We start from the raw sequence: 19,650 nt of genomic DNA on the forward strand, positions 1-19,650 counted from the left end.
TATAAAACATGAGCTTTGCCTTTTCTTGTTAGACAACATATGCATGTGAGTGGCAGTCCTCACAAATACACAACAGATACATTAGCTGCCTTGTTGACTCTTATCTTTCTTTCAAGAGGAATTCAGCAAATTAACTGTGTATCTCCTTCCAGATTTATTCCTAATTTCACCAATATAACAATTCTTGAAACCTGATTATTGCCCTACTTTTAGGATAATGAATTTTGTGCCCATGAGTAAATTTTTTGCTGGTAAAAAAAAAGAGAAAAAAAGCAGCCTAGTGTACTTTTTTATTTCTCTTGGGGCAGCATTTGAGAAAAAGGCTGATGCTTGGTTTGAAGACGGTTTTAAGCACATATTTATTTTTATTCAAGTGTTCGTTTCAAATGTGTGAGATGATTTTGTATTTGCTTCCTTAATATTCCACCCTTCTGCCTGTTGTCCTGAGAGAATAAATTAGTTTCCAGGTGGTAAACACAGCATCTGTGGATTATTACCACTAGTCATGTAGAATTAATTAATTTCCATTGTGGCATTCTAATTTGTAGGGTGCCATATAAAACTAGAGGTAGTTCCCAGCCCCAAAAAACTTTAAACTTAAGTATAAAATAAGAGATGAATACCACAGAGAGATGGGATGACCCTGTGGTACTGATAAGAGAAGCTATAGTTGGTGATAAGGAGCAATCACAATACAGCATGTATTCAAACATTATAAATGTTTTGTTAGACATCAGGGTGATGGTGGCTTTGCAGGCTTTTATTGAGTGATACGTCTCAAGACAGGATGAAAACTGAATGTGCTTGTTGAAAAATTGGACAAATGGGCAGTTGAGATCTGTGTTATTGCTTGAAAAGAGGCAGGAGCCATTATTCTTATTCACATTATTAAAGTTGATGGGTAAGAAGACAAGTGGAAGGACTTCAAAAGTGGAGATAAGTAGTTTTGCTCTTATTCCTTCCTCATGTTTACTACATTGGAAGAAAATAAGTTCTATTTCTGTGCTGCTGAAAGTTATCATTGTGGCAACTCCACTGTTATTAGTTCATTCCATTTTTGCCTCAATATTCAGGAAGCAGTACTGAATCAATGCATTTTATACTTGCAAGGAATTCAGAAGTGAGCTGTTTATTTTGTAACAGCTGTAAAGAGAGGTAGGATATACAGGTCCCTAAACTGTTTGTTGGTCTAAGAGGAGAAGGGAAGAAGAAAAACAACATAAAATTACAGGCAGCTGAACAAAGATACAATGTGAAAAAGGTGTAGTAGCCTCTGACAATCATTAAATCTGCAAAAGCAACCTGGTACACTGGGTGTTAATTACAGTAATTCAAGAGGTTTCTGGGAATACAGTGGCTTCTTTTTCATCTGGCCTGTACAATTAATGACTCAAGTTTTCTGTTACGAATCCTTAAATTGTTCTGCTGTCTTACGAACAAAAAGAAATGCCTGGGAGACAGTAGCAGAGTCTACTTTTCCAAACTTCTTCAAATGCCTTCTGTGTCCTAAAGATGCTGCATTTTCTGTGAGCTCCCTAAGGAGCCATGGTAGCAATTTCCTAGACATCCTGTATTTACTGATTTATAGAATGGTTAGTTTTGAATAAGGATTTGAATTAACTGATGAGTTGCAAGTCTGAAGTATTTCTTTCATATTAATTGAAACCTGCAGCCTTTGCATTTAGTGACCTGGTCCACAAATATTTACCATGAATGCAGTGCTTATAATTGCAAGTCATGCATGGAATTATTGATTGCTCTCAGTAATGAGTACTGTGCTAAATGCAACGAGTGTCACAGGATCAATTCTTCTGTCTCTATTCCTATGACAGTTACAAACTGTATATGCAAGTCACATTAAAAGTGCCTTCATATTGGTTTGGCGTTTTTTTTCTTCCTTTGTCTTGTCTTTTCCTGAAGATCTCCTCACATTCCTACTGTAGTTCCTGCCTCTGACATTGACATATGTCTTTGAGGCTTGTCAACATAAAGCAGCGTGTGGTCCCAGAGCTGAGCCTTGCTCCCTCCACATGACTCTCAAGCAGAGACCTGTGAGCAATTACGCAAACTAGCCTCTCAAACAGCAGTGCTTGGAGGTACATGTTTAAATGTTTTAATTATCTCAATGGGGATAAGACATAGGAATTTTTGAGCATATGGGGATAAGGCATAGGAATTTTTTCAACCTGGCAAAATTGCCAAGGAACTGCAGATGCTTTTCTGTGAGGAATTGCCTTCTTTTTTATGCATCTGTCATGCAAGGATGGCTAAAGCATATTATTTTCTTAAGAAGGGAAATAAACTACCACCACCTAGTTCATGAAAACAAAATGGGACACAGAAGCTAACCCAAAAATTGTGGATGACAGAGGAAATTTTATTTCTAGATATGAACTTTGTTAAGTGCAAAGACAGACAAGATTTTGGTTCTGGGTTGTCGCTATCCAGAATATATTAACAACAAAGTGCTATTTCCTACAATAATATTAACTCTATCCATCCTGGATTAGGAGCAGTTTGAAAACTGGTTTGCTTGCCTAAGTCTTGCCTAAAAATGTGCTTGATCAGACACAGCATCTCAGGAAACTGAGCTCACAGTGGGGAACTAAAGTCTCTTTAGCCATCCATGAAAGTCCCTGGTTCCTTTGGGATACAGTGTCCCAAGGGAATAGTTACTTGACTTTCCACAGAAGAGGGCCTGCTAGCATTCACCTTGTGGAGTTTACCTTGGTAAGCCTCTGCCCTAAGTAGGGGGGTAGGGGAGTAGTGGATGCAATGCACCTTTCAGTGGGAAGTGGGATGGCTTTGCGGGACTTGGTTCTGAGTTTTGGTTGTTTAACCACATGGTGGTAGGAAGGTAACTCTTAGGAAACTCTTGGCTTCTGCTAAGAGTGATAAATGATAACCATAGGTAGAAACAGGGCAAAATCCAGACTATATCTTTACATTCTAACAGCATCCACTGTACAAGCGTGCTTAGTGCTTAGCTTACAATGTGCAGTCATTTTTAAGCATGTTTTTTTCCAGCATTTATAACATTTTCAACTGCCTGCAGGTTTGAAATGGGATGCTCTTCTTAGGATGAGCATCTGGACAATAGTCTTGTTTACCTGTCTCCCAATCCATTTTGGAGTTGAATGTGTCCAGTTAAAGTACTAAAGGTTAGCAATCCTTGTGCTCAGGGTAGCCCAACTACACAAGCTCTCAGCTTTGCTACCCAAGGATTTGATGAGTGACTTGTGTTGCAGAGAACTGCTGCCTATTGTTGTCCCGGGCATGGAGGAAAGACATCTACCAGGAGTACTGATCCTTACCAAATATGATGCTGCTTCCAAGTGGCAGGAGAATTACAGGGAGGCATGCATCCCATATAGGAAAACAAATGAAAGGGAAAGAAAATAGCTTTTCCATTGCTTCTCAACGCATCTGACTAGAACAAATGCACAATCCTTCCCTACATTTCAGCGTATGCGCTCTTACAGCATCATCAAAGGAAACATACACAGGATTCAAAGTAGTTGACGGAAGCAAACAGCTATGTTAGCAAAAAAAGGTATCAAAGATAGTAAAATATGTTTTCCTTCTCTGAATTAAATGACCATTGTGTTTATAAAAGCATCTGAAACGTATCCATACTCAAACATTTTCAGATAGTACCTACCTCTCCCAGCACACAGCCACTGGCTGCTTAAAATCAGTCTGTGGGCCTTGCCTGCCCATGACTTGGTGCTGAAACAAATAGCTTGAAGAGAAGGAGAGCTTAAGCAATCATTTGCAATCTCTGCCAGTGGGATTGATATCTTTGTGTGTCTTGAAGCCATAATCTGAAGGATGTGAAAACTTCATCACCTCTACTGCTTTGAAAAATGCATCAAAATATACCATGTAATTCTACCTCAGCAAAATGAAAAGTCATGAATATTTGAAATGTGTAAGCAAGAACAATCCAGATAATTATTTAGGACCCCTAATGACTGTCATTAGCAATAATGATGATGAAATTAACAAGTAAAAACAAAAAAAAGAGAAAATGAGGAAAAACTTGCTAATCATGAGACGTTAAATTGTTGAAGAGTTTTGTGGGGTATGGTAGAAACTACATAATATGAAGCAATTAAATCTTGCCAAATCAAAGCATTCAGAAACACACAGTACAATACAAAGCAGGTGTATATTGTCAGGGAGTGAACAGGTTATCTGCTGCCTAGCTCTAGTTTTTATGATCTTCATTTGAGAAAGAAAGAAATTAAATAGAATTAAGCACTCAAAATATTTGTCTTGTTTTCTTTTTCAGCACAAATTGAAGTGATACCATGCAAAATTTGTGGTGATAAGTCCTCTGGAATACACTATGGAGTCATCACATGTGAAGGCTGCAAGGTATGAGATTTTAATACAGCATAGTCATCAGCATCTGCATTAGCCTCAGGCATCTGTGTACAATAATACATTCTTACACGCTTTCAAGCAAGTGGTGCCAAAGGCTGTAAAGCCTGCTGCTGATATAGATGCATTTCATCCCTAATTTTACTAGTTGCTTTCCTTTTTATCAAATAGTCTTTAGAGTTACCTCCTCATTTGAAACATGAATTAATCACATCTGATGCAGTATAAGTGCTGATACAGGGGCTGACAACTGTAAGTCACACCTGTTCTACCTTAAATCAGCTTGAGAGATGGATTTCTTATCTTCTTTCCTATATAACCCGTGTAGCATTAAAAGTTAGCGCGGTATCTCAGTTCAACATCTTAAAAGCTTACAGGTGTCAGTTTGGTCCTATTTTATCGCCTCTGTATTCTCTGCAGGCCAAATGGTAATCTCCAAAAGAAAAAATGCCTTACATTATGAGTAGTGTAAAAGGCTCCTTTGTCTTCTTCCTTATAGGCTCCAGCACAGGGCAATTGCTGGGAATTAGAGGTTAAAAAAAAAAAAAGGGAAAAAACCCCTTCCATGCTGCTGAGTCATATTAAGATATTATCCCAGGCATTAGTTTAAATAACACAAATCAGACCCCAAGCCAAAAGAAAAACGGCTTCAGTTTTCAACTTTAAAAATATTCTGTGATTTTATTATCTAAGAAATTATATAATTACTCATGGAAAACCAGAATTTCATACTACATGTTGGTATTTCAGCTTTGACTGTAAATGTGAAATTGCAAAGATGGAGAGGCAGCATCTCTGATTTCTTCTACGTGGAAACACATAAACTGGTACATTTGAAAATGGGTGCGTATTTGTAGAGAGAAATGGCAAGTCTGTATTTACTTAATGCTTTACAAAATTTTAGAGCATCTGAAAAGTCTGAAAATTTGGGTGCACCCATTCCAAAAATAAAGCTTTTAATGCCAACACATTGAGAAGCAATATATTGTCAAATATCAGATTTCTTTCAGAAACGTTAACAATTATAAACGGAAAAACCCATGGTGTGTCACTGTCTTATTGTGACACTGGCCTAGAAATAAGCATCTTCTTATGATGATCACATGAAACAGGATTAGACTAATTGATCTGGTACTTCAAAATTGGCACAAAAGCTACAGTAGAAAAATGCTTTAAGCAGAGGAACAGCGTCTTGTCTCGGTGCTCAGCACCCACAGAGTAGTTAGGGGTATAGTCTCCTGTAGACGTGATTAGGGTTAATGCTGGCCCTTGTGTGTACCTCAAGAGGAGATCATACCCCTCATCTCTGTGTGTAGACTGCTTACTGAGATAAAGAGCTTCTCTTCCACTTAGGACAGTTTTAGCCCTATTGTTTTTGTGCCAGTTTTGCAGTATCAGATCAATTAGTCTAATCTTGTTTTGTGAGCCTGTTGTGAAAAAAGATGTCAGTTTTCACGTCGGGTCTGATGGGAGGCATCTCAGCCTGTCAGAGCTCTCTTTTAAGGTCAGCGCTGTCTCAGGCAGTGCAACTCTGCTCTTCATTGCCCAGCAACTAAATAACTATTTGCTCAGCCCACATACTAATAACTGGTCATTTCTGGCTCCCTTTGTCTGAATGCGTTAGAAATCTGAATTAATTAAGAGGGAGACCACGTGTGGAAGAAAGATGCGAGAACCGCTCCACAAGCATTCACACACGTTGAGCCAGGCACCAGACAGCCACAGCGTTTCAGGACGCAGCATCCAAGGATTGTACTGCCAGTGGCGGTGCTACAAGCTTCAAGGGACGGGAAATCCTTTAACTCTGTGTCCCTACATTAGCTATGCCACTGCAAATGCATATTATAAGTGCTTAAGGGGCATCATAAATATTATTGCTGTTTCATGTGCATGCCTGCATACACTGAATAACCTGCTGGACTCATTGAAGAAAATGGTGACTCTGCCACTATCATCACTGAAAGGGTGAAACCGGAAGACAGGTTTCCATCCTGTCTGTCTCTGTGGCTCCTTCTTCTGCTGAGAAGCCTTTTATCATCTCTCCTGCCTACCTCCAGAGCAAAGTATTTGCTACCACGCTTTTGTCATGATTTAGACAGTAGTTCGCGTGGCCATTTCCCTTCTCAGACTGACTGTCGGTGATAGATAAAGTGACTTGTTCAAGATGCAGAAAGACTTGTTGTCAGTGTTGGGAATATTGCGAAATCTGTCTAAGTCCATAGCTCCTCAGTGATGAATGGCATCCTCCTTCCCCCAAATGGAATTATTCTTAGTAAATATAGCCAATATTATATAAAGATCATCTAAAAATGAAATGAAAGGATTGTCTGTACTTTGCAAGACAACATTTAGATCTTATTCAGGAGAAAGAGATTACAAAAGTCTCCCCGGAAAAATAAATTACCTGCTGTAGATTAATTTTATTATATAACCTTTGATTTTCTCCTAAGAGGGGCAAAGAAGGAACAAACAAATTCTTCTGAGATGAGATCAACCTTAATGGGAAAAAACAGCACTATGTAATAAGGCACAGTCAATGCTAGATGGTTGTGTGGGGTTTTTTAACGTTTTTTAATTCATTTGTTCTCTCAAATCTATATCCACATAGGAGCTGCTAAAATCTAAACCTTTAAACCAGAAAATCCTTCGCATGTCAAAACCAAAATTGGCCGTAAAGTTTAGCAAATAGAATAGAAATATCTGTAATTAGCATCCATTTAGCCTTAAATTAAACTCACCTCCACACTTTCAGGAAAGTTTTGGTCAGCCAGGATCAGATGAATCCGCACCAGATTTTTCCTGAGTTCCACTAAAGGATATCCATGTTCTCAAAAGTGCAAATCATAAAACTTGATTTACTTTTTAGATATACTATAATCACTGATAAAACCAGCACTTGCCAGATGAAGTGAGTCTCTTTATGCTCGACCTCAGGAACCAGCACTGCCAGTGTGCTTGGTGGGACACGGAGCCTGTCGCCTGTTGTTACTGACACCCCACACCATCCTCGTTAGGTTCACCAGGACTTGAGTAAGAATTCAGGCGCTACTCGGAGCAAGCGAATTGAGCCCTGTGACACTGTTGCCTTGTTGTTTCCCCGCTCTCGTTCCCCCAAAAAGCACGGCTGCCGCGATTTCCATTGCTCGGTATTACCATCTGTCAGCCTGTGCAGAGATAACACTGGTTTTGCCTAATAAATGAAGTCAGCTCTTGCTTTGTGGCTCCATTCAGAGCTGTTTGCAAACCAGGCCAGAAAGGCATAACCACTTTGGCATCACTTCTGGTGACTAGTGTAACTGCAGTAATGATGCTTTCTGCCTTTTTCTCCTCATGGCTTCCTGCAGTGGCTAGGCTATCCTTCAGCTCTCCCATGACACAACCCTGCAACTACCTGCTTCTAAAGATGCCAAAGTGGTTAAGGAACTTCTCTTCTTTGTTTCTCTCTCTCTGCACTTGCTGTTCCTCCTGTCCTTTATTTTACAGGAAAAAAAAGAATATCATAAAATGCCTTCTCCCTTTCTCTCTTTAATCCTCACCCCCTGGTTTAATTGTTCTTGTCACCTCTGCCATTTCATGTCACTTCTACCATAACGGTACCTCTCGGCATTGTTCGTAGCAGCTGGGAGCTCATAAAGCCTTAGGTATGGGTTAATACTCTTCTTCTAGCCCTCTGATCTTTAGCCAAATAGCCCACAACTAGCCAGAAAAACCTTCTAGGAGATAGAATAACTACAAATTTTTACATAGATAAAATGGATAATGTTATATTCCATTGAAATGGAAAATGTCATTACTTTCTCATGGTAGTGTCTAAAGGTGTTGCTTTCTCCTTTGTGTGTTGGCTTTACTTGATACAGTCATTAAATCCTAGTGCTTTTGTGATGTTTGAATTTGAATTACTTTTCACTCCTGAAGTGTATGGTCCCTCCAGATCAGATCAACATTTGCCAGGTTAAATTGAACAGCAGACTTCAGCTTCTAATGCTATGCATAGCCAGTGCCAGTCATTACCAGTGTTTTTCATTAAAGGAAGAAAATAGTCAGAACAAGTACTTTTAACTCATCTGTTTACAAATGCTGACAAGCTTTTCCTCTATTAGAAGCAAGCGTTAGATGATACATGGTTGTTATTGCTCAATAAGAATGCATTCTGTAACATTATTGTTTGTTTTAACAAAGTCGAATTACATTCTTTACAGAATAAAGCACAATCCTCCGTATTATAAGTAAATGTTCTTTAATTTCACTATACAAGGCCAACGCATCTTCAAAGCCATAGCATAAGTAGCATTGCACTAAATAAGAGTTTATTGTAGTCGTTTACATGGTTCTGTGTGTGTGTGTGTGTGTGTGTGTGTGTGTGTGCACATGGTAATACTCTGTCTCTCTTGCTCTCTTGCCCCTAGGGATTCTTTCGGAGGAGTCAGCAGAACAATGCCTCCTACTCCTGCCCAAGGCAGAGAAACTGTTTAATTGACAGAACCAACAGAAATCGTTGCCAACACTGCCGACTGCAGAAATGTCTTGCCCTGGGAATGTCTCGAGATGGTAAGGAGTCAGATTCCTGCTTCATGCCTAAACCCTTTGAAACTCTTCTTCACTGCTGACTTACTTAAACTCCCTGTAGATTTCTGGAAAACGAGAGAGGGGAAGCTCCTTGCTTTGTAATGCATGCATTGTGAGACACGGATTTTTGCCATTCAGTTAACAAAAGAGGCTATTTTCATGGGGAGGGTGGGGAAATCACAAAATGGAGAGCAGTATTAGTTTGGAACAGAAAGAGTCAGAAGTTAAATGTATTGTTCTGATCAAAAGCACAAAAAGGTCACCTCTGGAGAGGTGGATTTATATTGCAGTTTAGATAACCTCTTATATTAAACATTAACATTTATCTTAACATTAAATATTGATGTGTGAAAGCATCCCTTTCCTTGAGATTTCTAAAGGTCTGTGACAGTAAATAGGCAGTTAAGCAGAAATTTACACGTTAATAGCATTAGGTGTTTCTGTTTGATTTATTCAGAGCACTTGACCAAATATTTTGCATTGCTAAAAAAATATTTCTTTTACCTGTACATTGGCCCCTGTCTCTGTCTGGGTCTATAGAAGAAATGTTTCATAGTTTAGCACTGAAAATGGACACTATGCCAGAGGAAAGCTCCACGGTGTATCCAATAGCAGGATCCTTTGGTCCTTGCAGAGCTCTGGTGCACCTTCCAAGCTGTGGAGTGATGAGCCATGATCGGCAGCCTGAGAACGTGCACCACACCAGAGCCGTGGGCAGTGGGAGGCTTGGGCAAGGCTGCCCACAGCTGACCTGCCCCGACCACCACTGCTCGTGCAGGGGGTTTCCAGCTCACAGACACGTTTTAAATGGTCAGGAAGTATGAGAAGAAAATGTTCAATTTTTGAAGGCAGGTTATGTTAATTTCAATTGCCTGGCAGCAGTTTTCTGTCTTAGAAAGCTTACACAAAATCTGTCATTTGGAATTAACAGTCATTGATGGAAAAGTTACTTAAAGAGCTATTTATTTAGATGGTCCACAGATTATAAACTGGTCTTAAATTTGGACTATAATAGGTCTTTTCGTACCTGAGTGTGTCTCATGTCTCACTGAGACAACTTGCTCACCAGTCTCACCAGTCCAGGAGGGGCCTTGCAGTCTAGCCTTTAATCCGTGAACTCTTTTTGGTCCTAGCATGCAGCTTACTTCATGCCTTAGCTCCCAATTCTTCCTGGAGGAGATTAAAGTAATAACATTTCAGTAATTTAACAGCACATGCTTTCCTCCTAAAAGTAATATCTTCCAATGATTTGAGGTATCACAGGGGTATTTTAATGTGACTGACAGCACTGTCTTCCCAACCTATAATTCAGGGACCACTGCGTACAGACAAAAGGGAGTGATTCTTCTGACAGCATCGCTTTCTTCTCTCATCGTTTATGTAAGGGTGTTTATACTTAATGAAATTAAGAGCTCTTGCAAGTTTAAAATAGGCTGTATGGATTTTTTTAACAGTGAAATTGAATGAGATTTTTACCTCTCAGCCATGTAACAGAATCATTTTTATCATGCAGAGGCAGGATGCTAATTGACAGCAGCTGGAGAATCCAATTAATGAATATATAATGAGAATAAACAGTGGGTGTTTGTTTTTATTACTGAGGCCCTAAATTTGAAGAAAATACACAGTTGCATTTTTCAAAATACAGTCATTGTATATTGTCCATAAGGGTGTGCAGTGCACCATGGATTGATTCCAGGGACAGGCTGTGTTCATGTGAGGTAGCTTGCAGCCTGTGTGAAGGGCTGCAAATAAACTGAAGTTGGCATCAAGAAGAAAAACTCCTAGTGTAAAAAGTGCAAATAAATTGAAGAGGCTGCCATCTCCTTGGTGTTCTGGCACTGCCTTTTCATATTCCACTCTTCCTTTTCTGTTCTTTTTCCTGACTGAAGGTTTCCCATTCATCCACATGTGTAGGCTCGGACTCTTCTCGAGGCTCTTCTCTACCCTATAGCTGAACTATGGGGTAGCAAAAATGAGAGCCAAGCCCATCCTGTGCTAATAAATGTGATGATTCTGAATTGATCCCGATTACAGATGGACTGGAAATGCTCAGCGTTGGAAGATACACCGCATAATACGTAGAAATTAATATTTCCAGAGTAATGTCCTCTTATCTATGCTCTGATAAATTCTGCTGAATGTATCCCTCATTTGTTTTAGAGCACAATTAACAACTACCTCTGCTCTGAGATCCCAAGATCTACCCAGTAGAAAACCAGAATTTATAGAGAGATGGGGTGGCGGGGGTGGGAGAAGGTAATCAGCTACGACCCGCTGTATATGTAGCCTATGGATTTACTCCTCCTATTTCCACAGCAATCAGCCTGTCATTTTTGAAAATTTCAATCTCAGTGTAATGAACCCTGTTCCTGGGGAGAGTGGTTAGCACTCTGATGTTTTCCTCCGTTTCTCATCAGATGGAATGCATGGATTTGTGCATGGAGATTATGTAAATTGATTGTGTAAATCCCTGAGACTTTCCTCTGTGGAAAAGACGACATTCATTTGTGCTGTTTACCTTCAAATCTGTTATTTTCCTCTAGGTTCTAACTCTAACCTGTAAGATTTTTTTTTAAAAAACTGTGAAGAAAACATCCCATTGAAAGGATGCGATAATAAGGCTTTAGGGCTTGTTTTCATCCAGAGTATTAATCCTGTTAGTACACTCTTTAAAGGTTTGTGGAAAGTTGGTAAATCACACAGGATATGAATCTACAGACTGTACATTTCATACAGCTCTGGGTTGTTGTTCAGTGAACACAGAGATATAAAAGGATGCATGGTCTTTTTAACATTCACAGTGGGAAGTGAGTTGCTTGACTGAGGCCCTCCTGTCAAATAGGAGTCATTGTCATCACCTTGTAAATCCAAGCACGCAATACTTTTTCCTTTATGAGATGCATATGGTGTAAAGCTTTGCATCCTCTCTCATTTCCACAGAAAAAGACAAGTTTCCACAGAAAAGTAACGCTGAAAGTAAATATCAAAAGAATGGTGGGGTTGAGGGGAATCAAGAAAAAATGAAAGACAACAATGGTTCGCGTTTTGCTTTGCTTTTCAGCTGTGAAGTTTGGAAGAATGTCCAAAAAGCAGAGGGATAGCTTGTACGCTGAAGTGCAGAAGCACCAGCAGCGACTGCAGGAACAACGGCAGCAGCAGAGCGGTGAGGCAGAAGCCCTCACCAGGGTTTACAGCAACAGTATCAGCAATGGCTTGAGCAACCTGAGTAACGAAACTGGCAGCACCTACTCAAATGGGCACATCATCGACCTGCCGAAGTCTGAGGGTTATTATAACGTGGATTCTGCCCAGCCTTCCCCAGACCAGTCTGGGTTAGACATGACTGGAATCAAACAGATAAAGCAGGAACCTATCTATGACCTCACCTCTGTACCAAACTTGTTTACCTATAGCTCTTTCAACAATGGGCAATTAGCTCCGGGGATATCCATGACTGAAATAGGTAAGGAAAATTCTTATTCCTCTAGTGTAATGTGTATATGTATATATATATATAAGCTAGACTGCAATACTGTCTTTATTAAAATGTTATATATAGGCATTCCATACACAGGTACACAATAATTACATGTTCACACATGTGTATATGTGCACACACGTACAGGGAGTAAAGGAAAGAAAATCAGTCTGGCAGTAATTGACACAATATCGAGGCAGTTCTGTTTTTACCAGAATCTGCAAATTATGCAGTTTCTTAAACTCAGCAGTTCATGTTCTGTTTATGAAATAGGAGCATCAAAGCAGGTGATGAATCAATCAGAACTAAGTGATAATTAGTAGCAGGGAGCTTGTTTCAAATGAGCTCATTATTAGCAGGGTTAAATGATCTCTTCAGCCAGCCATCCGTATTCTTGTCAACACCCGGAATCCCCATGGCAGCTAATTCTAGGGTATTTATTGTCAAAAAGCACGAGCTCACTACTTCTAGTGCGTGGATGTACATGTAGAGCAAGTTCACTGAATTCGTGAGGTGCATAAACTCTGAATGTAGTTGCGTGGATACCCCTTCTCCTCTGCTTGAATGTCTTGGAGAACCTGTCCCTTGATTTCTTCTTTGAAAAGTAGCAAACAGACCTCTGTGTGAGGTGAGACAGTGTGAAAGGCAATGGCTAACGGTGATTCTTCTCTAAGGAGTATTTCTGTTCACCTAATGCCTCTAGTCGTACCTCTCCAACGCAACTGGAAGCACTACTTCTATTATAAAGAAATAACATGAAAGAAGATTGGCATCCTAATTAGGTACTTCCCACCTCAACAACTGAAGTATGCTGAGTCAGTTGTGGCTGAGAATATAATCAAAGGGTAACACTTCGTTAATGGAATCTAATTAAAAAGAAAGAAGGAAAAAAAAAAAAAGATGGTATTCAAGAGCACCCGTAACAAATTAATTAATGTCACACCATAAAAACCCTCTATAGTTCTGGCCTGGCCTTGCTACCTCATGGATATACACTGAGATGTGTGTATTTATGTGTGTACTCAGACGTACTGAGGGCCCTGGAGATGTGGCATGCACTGGATACACATTGCAGAAAGGGTGTAGGTAGTAGTTACTCTCTGATAAAAAAATGAAGGTGCAGCTAGAATCTGTAGCATGTTTTCGACCCACGGGTGCCCATGTGCAGGAAGCTGTGTAACAAATTGTGTGGTTTAGTTGCGAATTGCACAGGAGAAAGTTATGCTTTTCTGCCACTGTTTAGCGGGACATGTTTTGTTATCATGTTTGGCCTAGGCTGCCGTCCAGTGAAGTCCTACACCCGCAACATAGCAGTACAGAGGATTAGTGAGGAACATCTGCTCCAACTTCCCTCTTGGCTCTTGTAGCTGTATGAATATTACTCACATGTGGCTTGTGCAAACCTCAGTCCTGCAACAGTGGTTCGCAGTGCTCCAAAGCAGCTGAGAGACAATTTAAACAGTCATAAGAGGTATTTCCCTGCAGCACCCCGTACCAAAGGGAAATGTTCCCAGAGAGACTCAGAGGAGGTACCAGAAATATGACAATTCTGATAGTCTGTGAATTAGGGTTTGTGCTCAGTTACTGAAGTGAGCCCAAAGACAGAATATGGCCATGGGACTATATCCTTAGTGGCTAAAGGATCCCACTGAAGTCAATGGGATCTTTCAACTGATGGAGCTTTAGAGAATCATTGTAACTTTTCTCTCTTGCAGGATTGCTTGGTAATAATGCATCATTCTTAAATTTTCACCAATTTTTTTGCTCTCCTAGCCTTAAACCAGCCATTCCTAAACCTACCCCACATTTGCATCTTTCATCTTCTGTGTCATCTGGCCAGTGTTCCCCTTCTGAAGCACATGAAGTGGGGAAAACCCCAGAGCACAGGACATAGCAAATGGCCTGTCTCTGAGCTGACAGCAAAATTCAGGTGCTGGGATTTACCTCTCTTCCTTTTGAAGTTGGAACTGGGGCTCCTAAATTGCTAGGATTTCACCCGAGTACTGCTGTATATCATTTGTGGCACCTACAGCAGAGAGGTAAGGGTGTTACAGAGACATAACATAACGGATCAGCTGACACAACCTGAAAAATGGAAGAGATGTACCATAAAATATTGGCATTAGTGCACGGGCAAATTATATTTTCAGTGTTTAAAAACAAACAGAAAATGCCTCTTAATGCTGCTGTGGATTGTTGGACCATCTGTAAAGCAGCAGTCTTGCAGTCAAAGCAGGAAAACTCTAAGCACTGGGATGCATTTATTTCATATTACAGTGTGCTTGAATTTCACCACAGCATTGTATCTTACTCACTCCAGTGAGATTTAGGAATAAGCTCACCTCATGTTAAATAGAAGTTACTGCCTTAACTGTTAGATGAAATCATAGAGAATATACAGGAGATGGAAAAGCTATACTGCATTGATCCTCGATTTCCTGATAGAAATTTCTTTATACTACCTTGTCTAGTGATATACGGAACTGTTGCTTTAAGTATCCCAGATCATGTTCTTTTCCTCACTGAAGGCTTTCTACCAGATGCAGATTTCCAGGCTTAGTTTTCTTCTGGTCTTCATATTCTTCAAATACATGTATTTTTTATGCACAACTTCACTTGCCACTTGCCTGATCTTGAGTGCAACCCTCTTAATTTTTTCCTCATAAATGAATGTGTGAGAATCCTTCCATCCTTGAGCTCCTAAAAGTTGCTGTAAGCTCTCCAAGGGACAGACTTCTTCACAGGCAGCCCAGAATCAAAGTGGTCTTTGCAGCTTCTGCATCACATGCCAACCAATATCCAGTTCACTTATTCCTTCAGTGTTACTGCTTTGCTTGTCTCTCTTGTATAGGGCAGTTTTTATTAAGATACCTCTGACCGCACATTTCCAAGTTTGAATCTCATTTTCTCTTTCTTATTTTTCTAACCTTTTCAATCCTGTTACGTTATGTCTCAGTCCTACTTGATGCTTTGTGACTTCTTTCAATCTAGAATTATCTCTTCATTTAATTAGCATGCTGTGAACCCTCTCTTTCAGATTATTAATGAAAATGTTAAATGCTTGTAAAACAAGTTCTAACAATGGTCCCTGCTGCACCTGACTAAACAACTTGCTGCAATTGCATAAATTACTTTAGTATTTACTTTTTGCTTGCTATCCAACAGTAAGGTTCTCTGAAAAATCCAAATAACAAGTCTTCATTTCCCTGTCAGTTTGATTCAGTTATAAAAATAATATTTTCTAAGATATTGGATGACATAATTTACACATCATTTACATTCTTTTCTTCACATGTTAATTTTCTAATTCCACCCAAAAGGAATCAAAATGGTCAGGCCTACTTTGATCTTTAACAGTTCTATGTTTTAATTTGAACGTGAAAGTGCTCTTCTTCCTGAACATACCTTCATCTACAGTAGACTTTGTAGCAGAAGTGGAAATTGTTCAACTTAACAGTTTTAAAATTCAAAATTTTTACACAGGATATGTCTCAACACATAGTATTAGAATGGCACAGCAAGCAAAATACAGCTTATCCTGCATTGCATGCTTACTAGTATCTCTAAATACTGTACCAGGAAATAGGTGTAGGAGAAAAAGGTGCTGAAAAATTGAAGTTATATAGGGCTCCTTCACACGTATTTAGTACTAGTATATTCCTCCAAATTAGTTGAATAGTCCAGGATACAACTCCACATTATCTGATCACTATGAGAAGCAAGACAGGTAATGTCTCCTATGGAAGAGAGGGCTAAGTATAAGAAAGAGCAGTTTCAGATACAGACACAAATTTCTCATGTAACTGCCAGAGCTTAGAACGGAGAAAAGTTGGATAAAATCAGGTAGTTCCCGATTAGGCAGAGCTGTGCCTTAGCCTCTGCCCCAGTCAGTATTCCAGTTCCTGTTACAAAAAGAAACTCCATAAAGAAATCAGTCCAAAGCTCGTAAATACCCATACAGGAGCAGAGCTTCAGCTTGGCATCAGCTGCATTTCCAGGCCAGCTTCTTTTCCTTTTAAGGGAGGTATTTTTGTCCTTAACTCAAGGCATCTTATTGGAGACTTGATCTGGATTTGTAGCCAGGTGGGCAGAGCACCAAGCAGGTCAGATGCAGCGACCAGATGAGCTGCACAGGCTCTTTCTCTACCTGTCCTGCTGTCCACAGGTGGCATGACCTAGGTGTGTCCTGCCAGCCAGCGATGCTGCCAGCACGGGAGACACCCATGGCCTGAGAGAGCATGCTGCCAGGGACCCTGAAGCACAGTCCTGTTTCTCCCTGACCACCATGCCAGCCGCACATCTGGGAAGGCAGAAATTCCTCATGCTGTGGCAGGAGGTCAAACCATGGGGTGAAACCTGCTCGTCGTGTCAAAAGTGAGAATTTGGTCATTTGCAGAATGGCTTTCTCCTCACAGAGAGAGTCGCAGAGGTCAGCTGGCACGTGGGAAATCCTAAAGGGAGTAGGGAGCTCCATTTCCTGACCCTGGTAGCACCATAGAGGGACAGCAATGCTTGCTCCCAAGTGGGACTTTAAGTTAGCAGGTATTAAAGGCTTATTTTTAGACTTAGTCAAATTAAAGACCATCTTGTTTAAATATATGTGCATAATATTATCTGTCACTGAGCTGAACATTGCATTTTCGTCACGAAACACGTGGCTCAGATCTTGATCTGTAAAAGTTAATGGAAAGGTTTCCCTGCCTTGACTGCAGCTGAGATTACCAGCCTACGATTTCTTAAAGATGAGAAAAAATTATTAGCGAACACTGTTGTGGACAAAACAGATTGGTTAAGGGTTCACTCCAGGTCAGACTGAAGAGTGCCCTATAGCTGTGTGTGTTTAGGTAGTCAATAAGGCACCACTAGAGCGTACAGAAGGTCACATAGCCCAACCTCTATAACTACAGAAAAATGTGTTGTTTATGTATATTTACATGGCATTTCTTCAACATCAGCGCTATTTGAGGGTACCCAATGGTTTGGAGAGCTTACATTTCTACCAAAATTAAAGTCAAATAGTAAGTAAGGTTGGCAGGCTCGGGCTTGATCTTCCCTTTCCCCAGCCCCTCTGACCCTGCTCTGCTATATCTTAAGGTGGGCAATAGCTCACTAGGGCAGCCATGTGGTGAGAATTGGAGGAGGCAATGCCCTACTCACCAAATCCACCATAACGCATAGCTCTTTTGACCCTGACCGATTGACTGGAAAATGACAGTAAAGCAAAACCTTCAAAATGTTTTAAAGACTGGCTCAAGATGGGTACGTAAAGGGAAAGCCCCCTTGGTAACTGCAGATGACACCCTGTGCATATGTAAGCCTTATTTAGCTGGGTTCATACATTCATCTCAGGACCTACAGTGAGCGACTTTATATACTGTGAAGTTATTAAATTTCCATTGCTGCAATGTCATACAAGCAGGAGCTTAGCATTTAGTTCATTCACTATCCCATCCTGAGAGGAGATCTTCACCTGGAAACATTCTCAACTCCTCTGCTGAGGATGTATTTGAAAGCCAGTCCCACACCTTTCTCCTTTCAGTAGAAATCTTCCCATTAACTTTAGAAGAATTTAGTTTATTTCTCCATGCCTATACTGTTCATGGATGTCAACAGTACTGTGTGTTGCATATGCAATATATATACGAGCATCAGACTAAAGTCTTAAAAAGTATGCTGTGCCTTGCTGTTGAAGGTTGCAAAAGCACTTCTCCAATGTGATAAGCATTTTTTATTATTATTCTTTAACTCCCTTCTCTATATCTCCAGGATTTGTCCCCTGTGCCAAATCAAGTGTTAATGGACAGCTTACTGAACATGTATTGGTCAGTTAGATGTTATTTGAAGGGACACTGTAGGGACCATCACACTCAAAATGCAATGAACTCTCTAACTAAAACCCATACCTAAGGTGACATTAACATCTATGTTGATGTTCTGTTTACAAGGCCACTGCCCACCACACAGTGAAGCAGAAATGATGGGTTTGTGACTGTAGTCCTGTGTAATGTTTCTTCACCTCTTTTTCTAAGCCATAGTTTAATATCCCTCCTATCAAGGTGATAGTCAAATTTTGCGGGGCAGGTGTCTACAGCCTTATGGCTGTATTTCAGCAGAGCAATGTTGCCATCTAGTGAGCAATTAAAAATGTGCAGCATGTGCATTTCTGCGCAGATACCCTTAGGGCACTATATCTTACCGTCATTACCTATTTGAAGGTGACAATCAGAATAAATTAATATTTCAGTTCTGTACTCATTTCAGTTCATGTGACAAAACTTAGAACTTCTTCTGCTATATTTTTTTTAGCTAATTAATTTTTTCCCCTTTTCGTACACTCGAGAACAGAGAATGGCAAGATTTAAAACTAATTTGACAGCGTTGCTCAGTTAGGAAATGCTTCAACTTCATAAAAAATGGACAGAAAAGTGGAGGAATAAATTACAGCATTATGATGCTGAAGTGTTCTAGCTGAATTGATGCTCGAGTGAAGGGTGGCTTTTTATAATTGTAGATTCTGATTTTTTCAAGCATATATTTAGAAATAAATTTAACCAATAAAATCAATAAATAATCTGACAGAAATGTTGGGGAAAACGTAGTATTTTTGAAAGTTTGTAAAATTTTCTAGTCCTGTCTTTTCCCACCTCCAAATTAGTAATCTCTCTTTATTTTTAAATTTAGACCAAAACCAGCCTAATTACAGATTTACATAAAGGCTTTAACGAGTTTGTGTTGCCCAACCCTGTAGTTTAAATGATCCAAATGTTCATAAATAACTGATTATGTTGTTATCTTTTACTAAGTGCATATTTTAGCACTTACTGATTTAAGAAGACTTAGGGAGGGCAGAGTTTGTGTTATAACTCTTGACGTAGATTTAGAAAATAAAGACTGTTTTCTAGAAGGTACTATATTTAAGCACCAGTTTTTTCACCCTGTGATTTTCAAATCACCAAGCATCCACTGACTCACAGTAACTGCAGTGGACTTTGGATCAGTTGCATGTTGGTTCTGGCAGTCCTGCTTGACTACACTTAACACAAATTATAGCAGTTCAATAAGCACGATGCAATATGCCTTATTACTAACTCTAGTTCAAATTTATACAGTAAAGCAGTTAATCTAAAACTATTTGAAAATGCAGTAGATAGCCTAAGAGTATACCTCAGATTGGGTTTTCCTGCAAATTATAAAGCTTTTTGGCTATTTCTGAAAGC

The 19,650-nt window shown here is 39.8% G+C and overlaps 1 protein-coding gene across 1 annotated transcript in view; it reads left to right on the plus strand.

Annotated features, from left to right (window-relative positions):
• The first annotated feature begins 3,276 nt into the window (after positions 1 to 3,276).
• Positions 3,277 to 19,650, plus strand: part of RORB (RAR related orphan receptor B) — a 37,631-nt gene continuing 21,257 nt past the window's right edge. The window contains exons 1-4 of the mRNA XM_050913594.1: positions 3,277 to 3,361; positions 4,262 to 4,380; positions 8,793 to 8,934; positions 12,017 to 12,418. Coding sequence (XP_050769551.1) covers positions 3,277 to 3,361; positions 4,262 to 4,380; positions 8,793 to 8,934; positions 12,017 to 12,418 — 748 coding nt within the window. The remainder of the gene's footprint in view (positions 3,362 to 4,261; positions 4,381 to 8,792; positions 8,935 to 12,016; positions 12,419 to 19,650) is intronic.

This window comes from Gymnogyps californianus, chromosome Z (assembly GCF_018139145.2).
Source record: "Gymnogyps californianus isolate 813 chromosome Z, ASM1813914v2, whole genome shotgun sequence".
Classification (NCBI taxonomy): domain Eukaryota; kingdom Metazoa; phylum Chordata; class Aves; order Accipitriformes; family Cathartidae; genus Gymnogyps; species Gymnogyps californianus.